Here is a 21,258-nt window from a genome sequence, read left to right on the forward strand (position 1 = left end):
AGATAATATTAAAAATTAAAGACATCTACTAAACTGAGCCTATCTTTTTTTTTTTTTTTTTTGGAGATGGCATCTTGCTCTGTTTCCCAGGCTGGACTGCAGTGGTGCAATCTCAGCTCTTTACAACTTCCGCCTCCCCAGGTTCAAGTGATTCTCCTACCTCAGACTCCCAAGTAGCTGGGATTACAGGCACATGCCACCATACCAAACGAATTTTTGTATTTTCAGTAGAGATGGGGTTTCACCATGTTAGCCAAGCTGGTCTTGAAATCCTTACCTCAGATAATCCACCCACCTCAGCCTCCCAAAGTGCTGGAATTATAGGCGTGAGCCATCACACCTGGTCTATAAAAGCCTATCTTTTACAGACAAAAATGTAAGATATTTAACCTTAGAGTTATAGAATTTCTTATAATAGAGTAAGAGTAACAGAATTACTTACAATAATTACAGTAGTTATTAGAAGACTTTCAGCTAGTTAGGAAAACAAAGTTTTGTTTGGGGGTACTGTTTTGGGGTTGAGGGGACATACCACAATGTACTATATTACAAAGAAGAATATCTGGATGCTAAATTTTATTTATTTCTGAAACACTAACTTGCCTGAGTTTCATGGATAAGCTGATTTAAGTGGGGATGAAAATTTAATGGTTCATTACACAGACAGAAACACTTGGGACCTTAATTCACTGAAACTAGTTATAAAGTCCAGAGAAGTGAATATTTTGAGAGTAATATCAAGAAGGTGTCATTCATTGACTGCCATAAAACATTTTAAAAATAATTATAGCATATTTTTCACCTGTAGGAATTTTCAGGGACCTGTGGTTAGTTCTTTTGGTCAAAGGGCTAAATGATACAAACAAACAAAACATGATTTGCAAAATTATTGTGTATGCTCAATTCCACTGAAGGAACCTTTCCCAAACACTATATACAGATATCCCTGATCTTAATGATCCATTAAAGTCTATTGTGTCAATTATCCACATATTAAGTACTCCCTAAGTACCTAACCGACTGCTACAATTCTGACTAAGCCTTTATTGTTTATTTTATGAATGATCCGTGACTAGTAGGTTGTAGTTTCATTCCTAGTAGGATAATTCCAGGATTCACTGAGCTGCATCCATTTTGCTGCTCATCACGGAACATGCAATGGGACAGATGCACCACTTCCTCTCTGGTAATCAGTTTATATTTGTAATCAAACAGCCATCACGATTTTCATGGTCCCACTAAGAAATGGTTTTTAGAGAAGCCTCCTATAAAAGTAGATTCACTATCTCAGAGCAGAGAGTGCCACAGAATGGAACTAAATAAGACATATGCACCATGTCATCCTAAAAAGGAAATTTACTCTTTCAAGATAGATTTTAATCCGAGTCAAGTCCTCAGTCATGGGTGACTAGATTGTGAGCTCTTTGGGGACAGGGATATCTTTAGTCTCCATAGTTTCCACAGGAACAGAATAAAGTAGATGCTCAAAAAAAGTGCGCTAAAAGAGTAAGTCAATGAGTGCATGAACAGGTCAGTAAAAGGCAGCCTGTTTATGACTTTTGTAGGTAAGAGAATGAAGAATGTACTAGTAGGTGGGGGACAAGGCCCCCAGGACCCTGGTTCTGCAACTTAGCAGCTGTGTGACCTTTAGTGAGAAATTTAAGCCTTCAGGGGTTTACAGTTCCTCACTTCTCAAATAAAAGGTTTGGGCAAACTAATTTCTAAGATACCTTCCAGCTCTCTCTTCTGGTGATATGTTGACCAAGTGACAATTTATTTTCTTCAGTTACATGGCTATAAAAAACCCATGGCATCCATTAATTTGAGATTTTATTACTTCCAAATGTGAAAATGGGCGGGGGTAATGGTTTCAGAAACTTAGGTTACATAGTTTACGCTTCTAAACAGTCACATGCAGACAAATTCTAAATTGTTTTCCAAAGTAAATTAATTCTTACATGCATCTTATGAACTTTAAAAAAACATAATGTTTCCTTAGGATACAGAGCTTCAAGTGACTATTCGATTTCAAATCACAATCACAGTTTAATGAGCAGATGTTGATTAAGAGAAAAGGCAGGAAAAAGAGATTGAACATTGGCTTTGTTTTTATTAAGAAAAAAAAAATTAGTTGTGTGAGCAATCTCCAGCTGTCACACGTGAAAAGATCAGGTTCAAAGTCACTTATCTGCAGCAGCACCATTGCTATCAACAGATGCATCTCTCGATACAAATATTTAAATTGCTAATTTTTTCTTTCTCTCCCTCTCAAAATTAAGTAATCTTAGGAAGAAAATCTTGTCTACTTCGAACTGAGTCTGAAAGCAGAAATACTGCTGTGTGGGTCATGAAATGAACCTGACTTGCATTTAAAATTCAAACCGTCGGGATTCCCCAAAGCAACAAAACTTGACTCTTTTATTTGATTTTTCCTTTCTAAGTAACTTGAAGACGGAAACAAAACAGTATTGAATCGTCTCTTTATAGTTAGGTTACCTGAGGAATCAAGGTAAATGAAGGCTGACTAAATTGTATTTTCCACCTTCAGTGTTCTTGTAATTACATTTACCCAATTATTCCGAAACTCATTCACTCATTAGGTGTTGATTTGTTTATAAAGTCAGTGACTGACAGCTGTTTGGGACTCATGAGGCCCTGTGCTTATGTAAATGTCTGCCATAAAAACAAAATCAATTTTCATTAGGTAACCAGTGTTCATACACAGTATAATTTCTCTAAGCAGGTGTACATATTCAGCATTTCCACTCTAAGTTGCCCTATCTAGCACATTTTCCAAAGTTATCAAATCTTTGATAATGCAGGAACCACATTTGCTTTTAAGCATTCAATTTATAACTGCATATGTTTCAATCAAAATGGCAGAATGAAGATTTGGCCAAAAAAAGATTACTGCTACAAACTGCATTCCTTTTCCCCAATGCTTGAGAAAAACCTGCTATTTGCAAAAGTTTAAAATTAACAAAATAAATAGTTATCAAGAATTCCAAGAAGAGTAAATATACTTTATTTTTATGGCAGAGCTTTTAAGTAGTATAGATCCAAAAACAATGACAATAACTAGTAGAATAGGATATTTTTTTTGAAATGTAGTAATAATGTTAAGTTTAAATATTAGTAATAATGTTAAGATAAATATCTTGCTGCGTTATTTGTTTTTTTAGAAAAATATTTTCACTTTATTTCCCCCATGGCTTTGAAGGAAATTTGGAAAAGCAGAATTAAATTACTTTATACATATACTTAAAGGTATATGGTCAGGGGAATAACTTAGTATAAAACTTTAGTGAAACCTAACATCATAATCTTAACTATTTATTAAAAGAGATACTTTGTAATAAAACATCTCCTTAGCACACAGAGGCACATTGAGTTCAAATTCTATTTAATTCCCCAACATCCAATAAGCACAACTGCTATGTGCCAGGTACTCCATGGAACTTAAAAGCTTATGGATCAATATGTTTCTTTTCATCATATACTTAACACTGAGGACAATTAACCTTTTCTGAGTATACTAAAACTTCCAACTCAGTGGTGCTAACTTTTGAGCTAGAAAATAACAATGTGGTACAACTTGAGGGTCAAATAACTTGCAAAGGCTTTTCTTTTTTTTTATTGCATTTTAGGTTTTGGGGTACATGTGCAGAACATACAAGACAGTTGCATAGGTACACAGTATGATTTGCTGCCTTCCTCCCCTTCACCCACATCTGGCATTTCTCCCCATGCTATCCCTCCCCAGCTCCCCCCCCGCTGTCCCTACCCTATTCCCCTCAAAAGACCCCAGTGTGTAGTGCTCCCCTCCCTGTGTCCATGTGTTCTCATTGTTCATCACCTGCCTATGAGTGAGAACACACAATATTTCATTTTCTGTTCTTGTGTCAGTTTGCTGAGAATGATGTTCTCCAGATTCATCCATGTCCCTACAAAGGACACGAACTCATCGTTTTTGATTGCTGCATAATATTCCATGGTGTATATGTGCCACATTTTCCCAGTCCAGTCTGTCATCGATGGGCATTTGGGTTGGTTTCAGGTCTTTGCTATTGTAAACAGTGCTGCAATGAATATTCGTGTGCATATGTCCTTATAGCAGAATGATTTATAGTCCTTTGGTTATATACCCAGTAATGGGATTGCTGGGTCAAATGGAATTTCTATTTCTAGGTCCTTGAGGAATGGCCACACTGTCTTGCACAATGGTTGAACTAATTTACACTCCCACCAGCAGTGTAAGAGTGTTCCTATTTCTCCACATCCTCTCCAGCATCTGCTTTCTCCAGATTTTTTAATGATTGCCATTCTAACTGGCATGAGATGGTATCTCTATGTAGTTTTGATTTGCATTTCTCTAATGACCAGTGATGATGAGCATTTTATCATATGTTTGTTGGCCTCATGTATGTCTTCTTTTGTAAAGTGTCTGTTCATATCCTTTGCCCATTTTTGAATGGGCTTGCTTGTTTTTTTCTTGTAAATCTGTTTTAGTTCTTTATAAATTCTGGATATCAGCCCTTTGTCAGATGGGTAAACTGCAAAAATTTTTTCCCATTCTGTTGGTTGCTGATTCACTCTAGTGACTATTTCTTTTTCCATGCAGAAGCTGTGGAGTTTGATTAGGTCCCATTTGTCTATTTTGGCTTTTGTTGCCAATGCTTTTGGTGTTTTGTTTATGAAGTCCTTGCCTACTCCTATGTCCTAAATGGTTTTACCTAGATTTTCTTCTAGGGTTTTTATGGTGCCAGGTCTTATGTTTAAGTCTTTAATCCATCTGGAGTTAATTTTAGTGTAAGGGGTCAAAAAGGGGTCCAGTTTCTGCTTTCTGCACATGGCTAGCCAGTTTTCCCAACACCATTTATTAAACAGGGAATCCTTTCCCCATTGCTTGTTTTTGTCAGGTTTATCCAAGATTGTATGGTTGTAGATGTGTGGCGGTGCCTCTGATGCCTCTCTTCTGTTCCATTGGTCTATATCTCTGTTTTGGTACCAGTACCATGCTGTTTTGATTACTGTAGCCTTGTAGTATAGCTTGAAGTCCGGTAGTGTGATGCCTCCTGATGTGTTCTTTTTGCTTAGAATTGACTTGGCTATGCGGGCTCTCTTTTGGTTCCATATGAAGTTCATGGTGGTTTCTTCCAGTTCTGTGAAGTCGGTCATTGGTAGCTTGATGGGTATAGCATTGAATCTGTAAATTACTTTGGGCAGTATGGCCATTTTCATGATATTGATTCTTCCTAACCATGAACATGGAATGTTTCTCCATTTGTTTGTGTCCTCTCTTATTTCGTTGGGCAGTGGTTTGTAGTTCTCCTTGAAGAGGTCCTTTATGTTCCTTGTAAGTTGTATTCCTAGGTATTTTATTCTCTTTGTAGCAATTGTGAATGGCAGTTCGTTCTTGATTTGGCTCTCTTTCAGTCTGTTATTGGTGTATAGGAATGCTTGTGATTTTTGCACATTTATTTTGTATCCTGAGACTTTGCTGAAGTTGCTTATCAGTTTCAGGAGTTTTTGGGCTAAGATAATGGGATCTTCTAGATATACTATCATGTCATCTGCAAATAGAGACAATCTGGCTTCGTCCTTTCCTATTTGAATACCCTCTATGTTTTTTTCTTGCCTGACTGCTCTTGCCAGAACTCCAGTACTATATTGAATAGAAGTGGTGAGAGAGGGCATCCTTGTCTAGTGCCAGATTTCAAAGGGAATGCTTCTAATTTTGCCATTCAGTATGATATTGGCTGTTGGTTTGTAATAAATAGCTTTTATTATTTTGTGATACATTCCATCAATGCCGAGTTTATTGAGGGTTTTTAGCATAAAGGGCTGTTGAATTTTGTCAAATGCCTTCTTTGCATCAATTCAGATAATCATGTGGTTTTTGTTTTTGGTTCTGTTTATGTGGTGATTACATTTATAGACTTGCATATGTTGAACCAGCCTTGCATCCCCAGGATGAATCCTACTTGATCATGGTGGATAAGCTTCTTGATGTGCTGTTGCAATAGGCTTGCCAGTATTTTATTGAAGACTTTTGTGTCTATGTTCATCATGGATATTGGCCTTAAGTTTTCTTTTCTTGTTGATTCTCTGCCGGGTTTTGGTATCAGGATGATGTTGGTCTCATAAAATGATTTCGGAAGGGTTCCCTCTTTTTGGATTATTTGGAATAGTTTCAGAAGGAATGGTAACAGTTCCTCTTTGTATGTCTGGTAGAATTTGGCTGTGAACCCATCTGGACCTGGACTTTTTTTGTGTGTGGTAGGCTCTTAATTGCTGCCTCAACTTCAGATCTTCTTATTGGTCTATTCATAGTTTCAACTTCTTCCTGGTTTAGGCTTGGGAGGACACAAGTATCCAGGAATTTATCGATTTCTTCCAGGTTTACTAGTTTATGTGCATAGAGTTGTTTTTAATATTATCTGATGATGGTTTAAATTTCTGTGGAACTGTGGTGATTTCCCCTTTATCATTTTTCATTGCCTCTATTTGGTATTCTCGATTTTCTTTTTTATTAATCTGGTTAGTGGTCTATTTTGTTGATCTTTTCAAAAAACCAGCTCTTGGATTTATTGATTTTTTGAAGGGCTTTTCGTGTCTCTATCTCCTTCAGTTCTGCTCTGATCTTAGTTATGTCTTGTCTCCTGTTAGGTTTTGAGTTTTTTTGATCTTGCTCCTCCAGCTCTTTCAATTTTGGTGATAGGGTGTCTATTTTGGATCTCTCCACTCTTCTCATGTGGGCACTTATTGCTATATATTTTCCTCTAGAGACTGCTTTAAATGTGTCCCAGAGATTCTGGTATGTTGTGTCTTCGTTCTTGTTGGTTTCAAAGAACTTCTTTATTTCTGCCTTCATTTCATTGTTCATCCAGTTAACATTCAAGAGCCAGTTGTTCAGTTTCCATGAAGCTGTGCGGTTCTGAGTTAGTTTCTGAATTCTGAGTTCTAACTTGATTGCACAGTGGTCTGAGAGACTGTTTGTTATGACTTCCATTCTTTTGCATTTGCTGAGGATTGATTTACTTTCAATTATGTGGTTAATTTTAGAGTAGGTGTGATGTGGTGCTGAGAAGAATGTATATTCTGTGGATTTGGTGTGAAGAGTTCTGTAAATGTCTATCAGGTTTGCTTGTTCCAGGTCTGAGTTCAAGTCCTGGATATCCTTGTTAATTTTCTGTCTGGTTGATCTATCTAATATGACAGTGGAGTGTTAAAGTCTCCCACTATTATTGTGTGGGAGTCTAAGTCTAACTTCTGTAATAAGTTAAGAACTTGCCTTATATATTTGGGTGCTCCTGTATTGGGTCCATATATATTTAGGATTGTTAGCTCTTCTTGTTGTATCAATCCTTTTACCATTATGTAATGTCCTTCTTTGTCTCTTTTGATCTTTGTTGCTTTAAAGTCTATTTTATCAGAGATGAGAATTGCAACTCCTGCTTTTTTTTGCTCTCCATTTGCTTGGTAAATCTTCCTCCATCCCTTTATTTTGAGCCTTTGTGTATCCTTGCATGTGAGATGGGTTTCCTGTATACAGCACACTGATGGGTTTTGGATTTTTATCCAATTTGCCAGTCTGTGTCTTTTGATTGGTGCATTTAGTCCATTTACATTTAGGGTTAATATTGTTATGTGTGAATTTGATACTGCCATTTTGATGCTAAGTGGCTGTTTTGCCTGTTAGTTGTTGTAGATTCTTCATTATGTTGATGTTCTTTAGCATTTAGTGCGATTTTGGAATGGCTGGTACTGGTTGTTCCTTTCTACGTGTAGTGCCTCTTTCAGGAGCTCTTGTAAAGCAGGCCTCATGGTGACAAAATCTCTGAGTATTTGCTTGTTCACAAAGGATTTTATTTTCCCTTCACTTATGAAGCTTAGTTTGTCTGGATATGAAATTCTGGGTTGAAAGTTCTTTTCTTTAAGGATGTTGAATATTGGCCCCCACTCTCTTCTGGCTTGTAGGGTTTCTGTCGAGAGATCTGCTGTGAGTCTGATGGGCTTCTCTTTTGTGGGTAACCCGACCTTCCTCTCTGGCTGCTCGTAGCTTTTTCTCCTTCATTTCAACCCTGGTGAATCTGACAGTTATGTGCCTTGGGGTTGCTCTTCTTGAGGAATATCTTTGTGGTATTCTCTGTATTTCCTGGATTTGAATATTGGCCTGCCTTGCTACGTTGGGGAACTTTTCCTGGATAATATCCTGAGGAGTATTTTCCAGCTTAGATTCATTCTCTTCGTTCCATTCAGGTACACCTATCAAATGTAGGTTAGGTCTCTTCACATAGTCCCACATTTCTTGGAGACTTTGTTCATTCCTTTTTGCACTTTTTCCTCTAGTCTTGCCTTCTTGTTTTATTTCATTGAGTTGATCTTCGACCCCTGATATCCTTTCTTTTGCTTGGTCAATTCGGCTGTTGAGACTTGTGCATGCTTCGCGAAGTTCTCGTGTTGTGTTTTTCAGCTCCATCAATTCACTCATATTCCTCTCTAAGTTGTCCAGTCTTGTTATTACTTCATCAAATCTTTTTTCAAGGTTCTCGGTTTCCTTGCATTGAGTTAGAACATGTTCTTTTAACACACAGAAGTTTCTCATCACCCACCTTCTAAAGTCTGATTCCATCATTTCATTATATTCATTCTCTGTCCAGCTTTGTTCCCTTGCTGGTGAGGAGTTGTGATCCCTTGTAGGAGGTGAGGTGTTCTGGTTTCGGGTGTTGTCCTCCTTTTTGTGCTGGTTTCTTCCCATCTTTGTGGATTTATCCACCTGTCATCTGTGTAGTTGATGATTTTCAGATTGGGTCTCTGTGTGGATGTCCGGATTGTTGATGATGAAGTTATTTTTGTTTCTTAGTTTTCCTTTTAACAGTCTGGTCCCTCTGCTTTAGGACTGCTGAGGTCCACTCCAGGCCCTGCTTGCCTGGGGGTCACCTGCAGCATCTGTAGAACAGTAAGGGTTGCTACAAGTTTTTTCTTCTGCTATCTTTGTCCCAGAATGATGCCCGCCAAATGTCAGTCTGATCAGTCCTTTGTGAGTTGACTCTTTCGATATAAGGGGGTAAGGGAGCTGCTTGAGGAGACAGTCTGTTCTTTATAGGAGCTTAAGTGCTGAGCTATGAGCTCCATTGTTTATTCAGAGCTGCTAGGCAGGTACGTTTAAGTCTGCTGCAGCAGAACTCATAAACCCCCTTTTTTTTCCCCAGGTGCTCTGTCCCGGGGAGTTAGGGCTTTAATTATGAGTGTCCGTTATGTTGCTGCCTTTTTTTTTTCCCCCAGGGCTGTCCTGCCCAGCAAGGAAGCAGCCTAGTCGCTGCCTGCAGAGGCTTTGCTGAAGCTTTGCAGAGGCTTTGTGGGTTCTGCCCTGCTGCTGGCTCCGCCCTACTGCCGTGTGTATTTCCCTGCAGTCCTGTTTGTATGGCTGTGGTTAGAATTGCCTCGGCAATGTTGGCCCGCCTCTGTAATGGCAGACTCTCTTTGTTATGGCAGGTTGCCTTGGCAATGGCAGGCTGCATCAGCAATGGCAGACTACCACTGTAGGGGTGGAGTGCCTCGGTAATGGCGGACACCCCTCCCCCACAGAGATGGGCCATTCTTGTTTTAGCTGTGCTTGCCGTGAAACTCTCAACACCGAGCGTTTCCAATTACTGTTTTTTTGTTTGTTTGTTTGTTTGTTTTTGTGGGCGTGGGACCCGCTGAGCCTGATCACCTGGCTCCCTGCCTCAGAGCCCTTTTTTTTTTTAAGTTGAATGGTTGACTCTCTCCCAGGTGTTCCAGTCACCTGTTGAAAGGGCGCTGGGATCTGTGTGATGCGGTGACCCACTGCGCCAGCTGAAACAATGTCACTACCCGGGAATCTCCTGGCCTGTCTTTATGTTTCAGTCCATTTAATCAGATGAATGGGCTAATCTGCCTTCCCGGATCTCCAATTGCCAGTTTAACAGGGCAACCAGATCAGTGTATTTTGTACAGAGAGCCGCTGCACTGTGGCACCAGCTGAAACAGCTACGCTGGCGACCCGTGGGGCTCCTCCACCTGGGAATCTCCTGGTCTGTGGGCAATAAAGATCCATCTGGAAATGTGGCGTCCACTCACCCTCTGCACTTTCACTGGTAGCTGCAATCCTGAGCTGCTCCTACAGTGCCATCTTGAAAGAGCCTCAACAACTTAATTTTCGCAAAGGCTTTTCTGATAATGACAACACTTTCTGAATTTGCCTAAGCTACATTAAATAAGAATAATGGTTCATAATGTTTCTAGGGACGAAAAGACATCTCTAAAATATACTATTAGGCTGGGCATGGTGGCTCATGCCTGTAATTTCAGCATTTTGGAAGGCCAACGTGGGTGGATCACCTGAGGTCAGGAGTTTAAGACCAGCCTGGCCAATATGATGAAGCCCCATCTCTACTAAAAATACAAAAATCAGCTGGGTGTGTTGGTGCACACTTGTAGTTTCAGCTACTTTGGAGGCTGAGGCAGGAGACTCACTTGAACCCAGGAAGTAAAGGTTGTAATGAGCCAAGGTTGTGCCACTGCATTCTAGCCTGGGTAACAGAGCAAGGCTCTATCTAAAAAAAAAAAAATATATATATATATATATACACACACACACACTAACAATATTATCCTAATTTTGATAGGATAATATTTTGTAAGTGTGCTTTACATGTCAATGGGTAAAATACAACATTTTTTTTTGACAAATTCTTGCTTTGTTGCCAAGCTGGAGTGCAGTGGTACAATCTCAGCTCACTGCAACCTCCGCCACCTGGGTTCAAGCAATTCCCCTGCCTCAGCCTCCCAAGTAGCTAGGACTACAGGTGCACATGACCACACCTGGCTAATTTTATTTATTTATTTTTTGTATTTTAGTAGAGACAAGGTTTCACCATGTTGGCCAGGATGGTCTTGAACTCCTGACCTTGTAATCCACCCATCTTGACCCCCAAAGTGCTGGGATTACAGGTGTGGGCCAACAATTTTCATTTTGATTACACCCAGCCAACAATTTTCATATGAGGGAAATATATTTGATTTTAAAATAATGAAAAAATAAACCCCATTAGCTCTGCATTGAGTATGATCAGCATTTCAATTGTTTGAAGTATTGTTTTGCATAAATTTGACATATATGCTTGGAATACCATTGAAATTAAATAAAAGTGTTGATTATATTCCCAGCAGTAGACATAAAAAAGTAGAATGCTAGAGAAAGTAGCAACTTGTTATACAAAGCATTAGTAGAGTATTCAGGAAATGGCTCACAGTTGGAAACAGAAAAATCTGTGAAAATCAAATTTCAAGCATTTTGTTCAAACTGACATAATAATGAATCCTTCAAAATAATCAAAAAGGCATTTTTATATAATGCAGGAATTCAATCTTCAACAAAAGGAATAAAAATAACTCTAGGTTGGTATCCAACCAATTTGTTTTTGTTTAAGGTCTAACTTTAATATAAAATAATCTGAAAGGGTTTATTCAGTAATTTTCTTTTTACAAATGAGCTATTGGAAGGCAAATACTACAGAAAAATATAATACTTGTCTCTCTTATGCATTTTCTTCTGCACAAATTGCAGAATCTTAGAACTCCAGGACTGGTGGGGCCATTAAGATCATCTAATTAAACATTATCATTATACTTATAGGGATGTGGCCTTGAAGAGGTTATGAATGGTTAAGATCATGTGATTAATTAACCATTGGCAGAACTATACTGAGAATTCAAGCCTTCTAATTTCTAGTCTAGGCTTTTTGTTTGGGTGAGTTCATCCTGATCCAGGAATTATTTAATTTTTCCAACAAATATTACATTGTTTTGAGTGAATAATATAACACAAAACAATGTAATATTTGGGAAAAAAACTATTGTGCTTTTTTCTTTCACACTATCAAATGTTTAACTTTCTTCCTAGATTACTGAGGCCTCTGTTTCCTGGGGGATAAGTTTTAGTGTTACTGAAAGAACGTAAATAGGGAAAGAGTGTATATTCCCTCCCAAGACTGAACCAGGAAGAAGTCGAATCCCTGAATAAACCAATAACAAGTTATAAAATTGAGGCAACATTTAATAGCCTACCAACCAAAAATAGCCCAGGACCAGAGGGATTCACAGCCAAATTCTACCAGAGGTAAAAAGAGGAGCTGGTACCATTCCTCCTCCAAGCAATACAAAAAGAGAATCCTCCCTAACTCATTTTATGAAGTCAGCATCATCCTAATACCAAAACCTGGCAGAGATATGACAAAAAAATAAAATTTCAGGCCAGTATCTCTGATGAACATCAATGTGAAAATCCTTAACAAAAAAAATATTGGCAAACCGAATGCAACAGCACATCCAAAACTTATCCATCACGATCAAGTAGGATTCATCCCTGGAATGCAAGGCTCATTCAACATATGCAAATCAGTAAACATAATCCATCACATAAACAGGACCAAAGACACAAACCACATGATTACCTCAATAGATACAGAAAAGGCCTTCAACAAAATTCAACAGCTCTTCATGCTAAAAACTCTCAACAAACTAGGTATTAATGGAATGTACCTCAAAATAATAAGAGCTATTTATAACAAACCCACAGCCATTATCATGCTGAATGGGCAAAAACTGGAAACATTTCCTTTGAAAACCAGCACAAGACAAGGATGCCCTCTCACACCACTCCTATTCAACATAGTATTGGAAGTTCTGGCCAGGGCAATCAGGCAAGAGAAAGAAATAAAGGGTATCCAATTAGGAAAGTAGGAAGTCAAATAGTCTCTATTGGCAGATTACATGATTGTATATTTAGAAAACCCCATCATCTCAGCTCAAAATCTCCTTAAGCTGATAAACAACTTCAGCAAAATCTCAGGGTACAAAATAAATGTGCAAAAATCACAAGCATTCCTTTATACCAATAACAGACAAACAGAGAGCAAAATCATGAGTGAATTCCCATTCGCATTTGTTACAAAGAGAACAGAATACCTAGGAATACAACTTACAAGGGATGTGAAGGACCTCTTCAAGGAGAACTACAAACCACTGCTCAAGGAAATAAGAGAGGACACAAACAAATGGAAAAATATTCCATGCTCATGGATAGGAAGAATCAATACTGTGAAAATGGCCATAATGCCCAACATAATTTATAGATTCAGTGCTATCCCCATCAAGCTACCATTGACTTTCTTCACAGAATTAAAAAAGAACTACTTTAAATTTTATATGGAACCAAAAAGAACCCACATAGCCATGACAATCCTAAGCAAAAAGAATAAAACTGGAGGCATTATGCTACCTGGCTTCAAACTATACTACAAGGCTACAGTAATCAAAACAGCATGAAACTGGTATCAAAACAGAGACATAGACCAATGGAACAGAACAGAGGCCTCAGAAACACCACATATCTACAACCACCTGATCTTTGACAAACCTAACAAAAACAAGCAATGGGGAAAGGATTCCCTACTTAATAAATTGTGTTGGGAAAACTGGCCAGCCATATTCAGAAAGCTGAAACGGAATCCCTTCCTTACACCTTATAGAAAAATTAACTCAAGATGGATTAAAGAGTTAAAGGTAAAACCTAAAACCATAAAAAACCTAGAAGAAAACCTAGGCAATACCATTCAGGACATAGGCATAGGCAAAGACTTCGTGACTAAAACACCAAAAGCAACGATAACAAAAGCCAAAACGAACAAATGGGATCTAATTAAACTAAAGGAGCTTCTGCACAGCAAAAGAAACTATCATCAAAGTGAACAGGCAACCTACAGAATGGGAGAAAAATTTTGCAATCTATCTATCTGACTAAGGGCTGATATATGGAATCTACAAAGAACTTAAACAAATTACAAGAAGAAAACAACCCCATCGCAAAGTAGGTAAAGGATATGAACAGACAATTCTCAAAAGAAGACATTTATGCAGCCAAAAATCCTATGAAAAAAAGCTCGTCATCACTGGTCATTAGAGAAATGCAAATCAAAACCACATTGAGATACCATCTCACACCAGTTAGAATGGTGATCATTAAAAAGTCAGGAAAAAACAGATGCTGGAGACAATGTGGAGAAATGGGCATGCTTTCACACTGTTGGTGGGAGTGTAAATTAGTTCAACCGTTATAGAAGACAGTATGGCAATTCCTCAAGGATCTAGAACCAGAAATACCATTTGACCCAGCCATCCCATTACTGGGATGCAGACGTATGTTTATTGCTGCACTGTTCACAACAGCAAAGACTTGGAACCAATTCAAATGCCCATCAGTGATATACTGGATAAAGAAAATGTGGCCCTTATATACCATGGAATACTATGCAGCCAAAGAAAAGAATGAGTTCATGTCCTTTGCAGGGACATGGATGAAGCTGGAAACCATCATTCTCAGCAAACTAACACAAGAACAGAAAACCAAACGCAACATGTTCTCATTCATAAATGGGAGTTGAACAGTGAGAACACATGGACACAGGAAGGGGAACGTCACACACCAGGGCCTGTCTGAGGTGGGGTAGCATTAGGAGAAATACCTGACATAGATGCTGGGGTCATGGGTGCAGCAAACCACTATGGCAAGTGTATACCTATGTAACAAACCTGCATGTTCTGCACATGTAACCCAGAACTTAAAATATAATAAAAAAAGAGAAAGGGTGTGTATTAAGCTTTTGATATAAAAAATATAAAAAAGTAGGGCTTTGCAGTGAGAAAACAGTTTTGCAATCCAAATTACTTGAATTTCTTTATTCCTATTTCCATTTTTGTATGTCAAACTGAAAGTAACCATCTCATTGAGTCCTTCCTAAAAAGAAAAATCTGGGGCAAGTAGGACGGTCAGAGAAAGCTAGGACAGTTTGGAAACCATATTTCATACTTGTCTTTAGCTCTCTTTTTCAAATGTCCTTCATATAAATGAAAAGTTTTGGTTTTCTGATAATGAAATAAAAAGAACAAACATCTTGCCATCATGCTTAACTTGCCTTTATATTCAAGTCATACTTGAATCAAGAGAGGTAGGATTGAATCAACAGGGATAGTCAAAGTGAAAGTGACAGACATATCTAAAGATGTCATCTCACCAAGTCTTCTGGGGAAGAAGCACTATGACTCTTCTCCACTGTGTGAACTCACTGGCATGGTAAATACTTGCCGATGTAAATTCCTGACAACTTGGCATACTTGGAAGGCATTCCTAAAAGAAAGTTAGGCAAAAATCACACTCAGCGTCTGTTTTCCTCCAGTGAAATATGTTTACTCACCCACTTTCAGTGAAAAAGTCCTTAGAGAAATCTAATGTCATAATCTTAACTATTTGTGATATGGAAAAAATCCATGATTTTTCTTTCCATGAAGCTAAAACTTCATAGAAAGTCTCAAAATTATTTAAGAAATAATTTGAAATAAGGTGCCATAATGAAATTGAATATTTCCCTATACTCACACGTACATATAGAAATGGATTAGGATTCCATTTTTAGGCCTGTTATCATAACATTGGCATTTGGTAAAAATTATTTTATTCACTATAATATGTATTGATTTATTGCAGTGGCAGATTGCTATGATATATATGAATTTTATTCCAAGATTTATATATTTCTTCTTTGTTTCTAAAGATAAAAGATACCACATTCTTAATATGGCCTGCCTACAGGTAGAGACAGATGAAGACACCTTATAGGGAAAAAGGGACACATTTATAAAGAAAGTGGGTTAGAGACAATACTACTAAAAACATCATTTGAGGGTAGCCAGTTTTGAAAGTTATTTCCATTTATTTTTTGTTTCCAATTACCCTTTAGTATCTGCCATGAAGAATGTGGCATCTTTGTAATCCTTTGCTGACTTTATCTCAATTCTAAGTTACAAATATTAAACAACACTGTTTCTTTTCAACCAAACCTAAACTTCTAGAACTGTAATTTTTTTGGTTTTTTGGCTTCCTATGTAAAAGGCAGAAGGTTCCTGTCACAAGTTTTAGGGAAACTAGACTTACTTCTTGAACGAGGTGCCAGGTAAGGCCGTGGTTGGTTGAGTACTCCAGCTTCACCTGGTTGTCCATGTGTGGAGTGTATTTCTGGCCACATCCCATCACCAAACTGAACTGAATCATATAGGATGCTCCTATCTGCATTGATTGTGTTTCCACATAGCGCATACTTGAGGCAACTTTAGAATCTCCTGTAAAACTGGAAGAGACAGAGGTGGAAATCAGAAAATTCTAAACACAGTGTGTTAGAGAAAAATTAAACTCTTCACTCTACACTATATGCTAAAATAATTTCATTTGACTTATTTAAACCTTGCCAAGTTCTAGAATAGATTTCAGTCAACCTAATAAATGCAATTTGAAACAATTTTTCAAAGATGTAACTTTTTTTAAAAAAAAGTTTAGTATCTGTAGTTGTCAAATGTACCTAAAATGTGGTACCTGCTCATATATTGCTCATGAGTATAAGTTTGACTTATTCATCTTACATCTTGAAGTGTATCCTAAGAAAATAATTCTAAATTTATAGACGGTTTTATAAAATATGAAAAGTATTACGGGATTACTTCCAATAGTAATTGGTAACAGTGTCAATGTCAAAATGGAAGGTTTAAGTAAACTGGTATAGCACTTGACAGAACGTTCATATTTCAAATATTTATAAAGATAATATAATCACATTAAAATGTATATGATGAAATAAGTCTTAAAATCCAAACAATTATGCACAAAGAAAATTCACCAGAATGTTTGTGGTAGCTGTGTTTGGTGGCAGGAAATTAGCGATTTATAATTTTCTTTATGTTTTCCTTATTTTTCAAATGGTCTTTAACGCTCATGGGTTAAGTACTGAAAACTTCATAATGTGGTTTTAATGGCTGTGTCTCAAATCAGTAAAATTCACATCTTACTGGGTCCCAGTTGAGTACCACATACTCGTAAACTGTTTGAAGGCAAGCAAATTAATCTTTTTCAGAGAAAACTGCTCAGAAATTTGTAATCTATCAGAGAAGATTAAAATATAGACACATTTGATTGTAGTTCCATGGGTCAACATAAATATTCCCAGGGTCAGTTACACTAAGGTTTGTCCATCACAGTGCTTGTTTCTGCTATTCTGAAGCAGTTTCAGTACCACTATTAGTAAACCTACTAGTCAGTGGTAAACCTGTTAGTCAGAGGGCATAGCTGATGTAGACAAAAAAGCTAAGGCAATTATCTATGAAATCGTTGAGATATTTAATAAGTTTTCTTATTTACCTTTTGCTGAATCAGCCAAATAAAGGTAACAATTCTGGTTTGCTTCTTGCAGAGATTAAGATGCCATTTAATGATGGAATATTGTAAAGATAGAGGATTACTATGGACTTAAACTCAAGGTTACAAAATAGAAGCTTTCTACAACAATGAATGATTACTGTTTAACAGTTTTAAAACTAAGGTTTTGCAACTGGACAATGAATAGAGAAGTAAAATGGAAAAGCCTCTGCTTTAGTTGGTCAATGAAAGAAAAAGAAAAGTAATCTTCAATACTGCTAGGCTTGCAAATCCAGTTAAGAGATAGCAAATGCCACGATGTGTTTATCATTACTTTTTAAGATGTCTACCATTTGTGGAATCTAGGCCACGTCCTATGACACAAAACCCACATTACTTTCCTTAGTTTCATCTTTCAGTAACTCTGTGTAATAGGAATAATTATTTCTTTTTAATAGATGAGAAAATGGGACTAGTAAATGGGCGACTCAAAAGGAAACCAGCTTTGCCTGACTCTAAAGCTTCTTAACCAATATACTATATCATTGTCTTTCTATTACTCTAAGACTGGGAGAGGAAAAACACTGCATTTTGGAAGAAATTTTGTTTATAGTGAATTTACAAATCACTAACTTTCAGTTACTATGTAACGATATTCTGATGTTAAAAATATAAAACCATGATTGCTGGTATGTGTTTGGATCCACAGGATGCAATCTAGAAAATATCAAGCTGTAGAATGCAATTTTTAGCAATATTGGAAAAATAAAAGAAATCAACACAGAATAAAAATAGTAGTAAGCCACAGAGGCACACACTTGTCTATATCGCTTCTAGGGCCTTGTAAATAGGCAAAAGAAATCCCAAATGTTTCTCTCTGTGAGAAATAGGCATTGCTTTTAGCTTCAAGGGTCAAATGTCTTTCTAGCATCCTTTGTGAGGAAGATAATTAGAGGCAGCCAACTAGGCTTCATTTAAATTGTTTGCTTTAAAGATACACCAGTCTCCTGGGCATCTGAGGAGAAAACCTAATAGTGCCTGGTAGTACATGGGCTGAAGGGTCTGCAAATGACAGAGCCAACAATGCTTTCTCACTCATGCCATGAACAGTATTTCCCCACCTGACCATTTCTGAAATAATTTAAGATTATTTTTACAATCAGCATCTTGTAAATTTCTCCCTTCTGAGATGGTTTCGTGTCCTCACAATTCTATACAGAAACAGAAGGAAATGCTGTGTTTTGCAAATATTGCCTGCACCTAATGTTTGCATGATTACAAATGTAACTAAGAAATTGGCTGAAGAGAGAAAGTATTCAATGCTGAGGAGAAGCATGTGCTCTGTCAGCTATTTCAGAATAGCTGATAACAGATTTTAAAGGTGCCAAGATGCCAAGAAAGAAATGAGATAAAAATTATGTAAAATAATAGGTTAAATAAGTGAAATGAAGGCATTTAAACAATGACAACAAAATTTTTGCCTAGCACCTGTATCTAGAAGCAATATAGACAGGTACTAAGACACAGGTGCTAAGATACAGCCGTTCAACTGATAGAATAGGAGCCTAGAGTTATTTGGTGTTTCCCACTTCCTATTGCAAATGCTTCGGTGTGGGCTGATCCAGTTACCAGTCACAGCCTTTTTCTTTTAGTCACTATCCAGTGATTGGTCTAGAGGTGGCCATGCATCTAGCAATGGGTTCTCACCAATGAGATATAAGTAAAAGGTGGAAAGTGAATTTATGCAATTGGCTTTCATTACAAGCATTTTAAAAGGGAACCAATGGAATTTGCTGCCACACCCTTTACCTGTTGCTCCTACGGTCATCTTCCTTTCTAGAGGGCAGCAGGCATCTTGTGACCATAATGGAACACACATGCAGATAAAGACCTCTCTGCTGAGATTGTAGGACAGAAAAGTGAAAGAGAGCCTGGGTCTCTAATGGCCTTGTTAAGGTGCTCACAAGCCCAGGACTGTCTATTCTAGGACTGCTTGTTACTAATGACAGAGAAGCCTCTTTACTTTCATTTGTGTCATTGTCAGTGTTTTCTTGTTGCGTTTGTTGTAATCTAGAGCTGAATGCATTTCTAAGAGATACACCTGTCATACTTCATGGTACTATGAAGTATGATATCTATCCCGATCCCTTAATCTGAAGCAAAAGCACCTTAAACTCCAGACCATTCATAGCATTAGTCCACTTGATTGTTTCCGGTTTATTCAATACTGGCAGTTATATTGGGTCTGTGTTTTTTCACAGACTATCAATTTCACAGACTGTGATCCTTTAACTTACAAAACTGCTCCTCTTTGCTGCTTGTCTAAATCAAGATATATTTATAAACACAAACATGAAGCTGACTTCTTTTCTGTTACAATCATAGGAACAGAAAAGAACAGCCCACATCAGCATTTTGGGGAGAAATTCTGGAGAGAGAAGGCACTGGGAATCAGGAGGCTTAGCGTCATTTATATTGACTTGCAAGATGCCTAAAAAATAAAGCTTCTACATCTAATTTCAATTTATTTCCACTTAGGACAAGATTACCTTTCTAACCCTCTTTATTTCTACGTCTAAAGAAGGCTAGTAGGCTATGACACTGGCCAAACAGGTAAGAGCGCAGTGGAATTTGAGTCTCCACAGTTCTCTGCTTAGTCCATGCCACAGCTTCTTTGCCTCACCCTCCCTAGCTTAATCTCATGTATTGCTGAGGATCTGTTTTTTTGACCAAGTCTGAAGCCTGTTCATGGGGAGGGATCATATCTTATTCATCTCTGCATACCCTAAAGCACTCAGAACCTGGCTTGCAACTCACAGAAGCACATTGTTTTAGACATCGTGATTTTCTAACAGCTGGATTATCTCATTTGACCTTTGAGTCAAGACTCTCTGGGAGACCATCAGGGATCCTTAAGATTGTGTTATGGAGAAGGAAAATGGAGAAGCTAAGTTGCTGGCCCCGGGGTCACATAGTTACTAAAAAGCTAGAAACTAGGCCTTCTGGTTTCTCCTTTGAAGTCCTTTCTAATATGTCCTGCCTTTCAAAGGCTCTAAAGAATTTTTGTGAAATAAAATAAACATGTGAGTGAGGTCTCTCAACTGGTGAGTAGGCAAGTTTAACATAACTATACTTACTTAAATGCTGCAATGAATACCAATAAGGTTTTGAGGTTATCTTCACTTAAATAAATCAGTTTCTGCATTTTCCCAGAGCCTCTTTCCCATTTCCAGAAAGAAAGCTCTTTTATATGAAAGGTAGACACATGTAGCCACAGCAAATGGGAGAATACTTGAGCCACAAAGTTCCTTAAAAGCAAATTTATGTCAAACAGCCAGGCAACCTAGGGAAGTGGGCCATTTTTTACAACTGAGCCCATCTCTTTAAGAGCAGTTTCGTATATAAGTCAATATGAATGAAATCGCACTATTCATGTGCCAAAAGAGAAACTAATACATCCATATTTTCATTTCTTAGAAACCTAAGCAACATTCTATTATTTTTAAGGGTCCCATAGAAAAAAAGCTCTGCAAAGCAAATTTCTAGTAAAACAGAAGAGCCATACTATGTTGTTTTTCTTTTGATACCATTCAGAAGTTATATTTATCTGAAGATGATGTAAATGAATCTAACCCTCTCTGATAGCATCCTTTTCTTGGTTATGTTCTTGTAACCATCAAAAAAATGTTTACTAGATTTGATGGAAAAACTTGTTGATACTGTGGACTTAAAGGTAGCATTTTAACTCATTTGTTATTTCTACAATATTACATTTCAAAACAGACATAACCATATTAATGTGGTGGATTATAATAATTGTACACTTCTGGGAAAAAACAACCTGATAATATAAAAGCAACATTGGTTTTTGTTGTTGTTGTTTTGTTTTTTTGTTTTGAGATGGAGTCTTGCTCTGTTGCCCAGGCTGGAGTGTAGTGGCGTGATCTCAACTCACAACCTCCACCTCCCAGGTTCCAGCGATTCCCCTACCT

At 37.6% G+C, this 21,258-nt stretch overlaps 1 protein-coding gene across 7 annotated transcripts in view; it reads right to left on the reverse strand.

The window, feature by feature from the left end:
* The window catches only part of RELN (reelin), a 559,409-nt gene that overhangs the window by 137,148 nt on the left and 401,003 nt on the right, over positions 1-21,258 (reverse strand). For all 7 annotated transcript variants that reach the window (XM_002751683.6, XM_002751684.6, XM_078343077.1 and 4 more), the window contains 2 exons: positions 16,016-16,208; positions 15,099-15,211 (listed from right to left, as the gene is read on the reverse strand). In XM_002751683.6, coding sequence (XP_002751729.4) covers positions 15,099-15,211; positions 16,016-16,208 — 306 coding nt within the window. The remainder of the gene's footprint in view (positions 1-15,098; positions 15,212-16,015; positions 16,209-21,258) is intronic.

Source organism: Callithrix jacchus, chromosome 11 (genome assembly GCF_049354715.1).
Source record: "Callithrix jacchus isolate 240 chromosome 11, calJac240_pri, whole genome shotgun sequence".
NCBI lineage: Eukaryota > Metazoa > Chordata > Mammalia > Primates > Cebidae > Callithrix > Callithrix jacchus.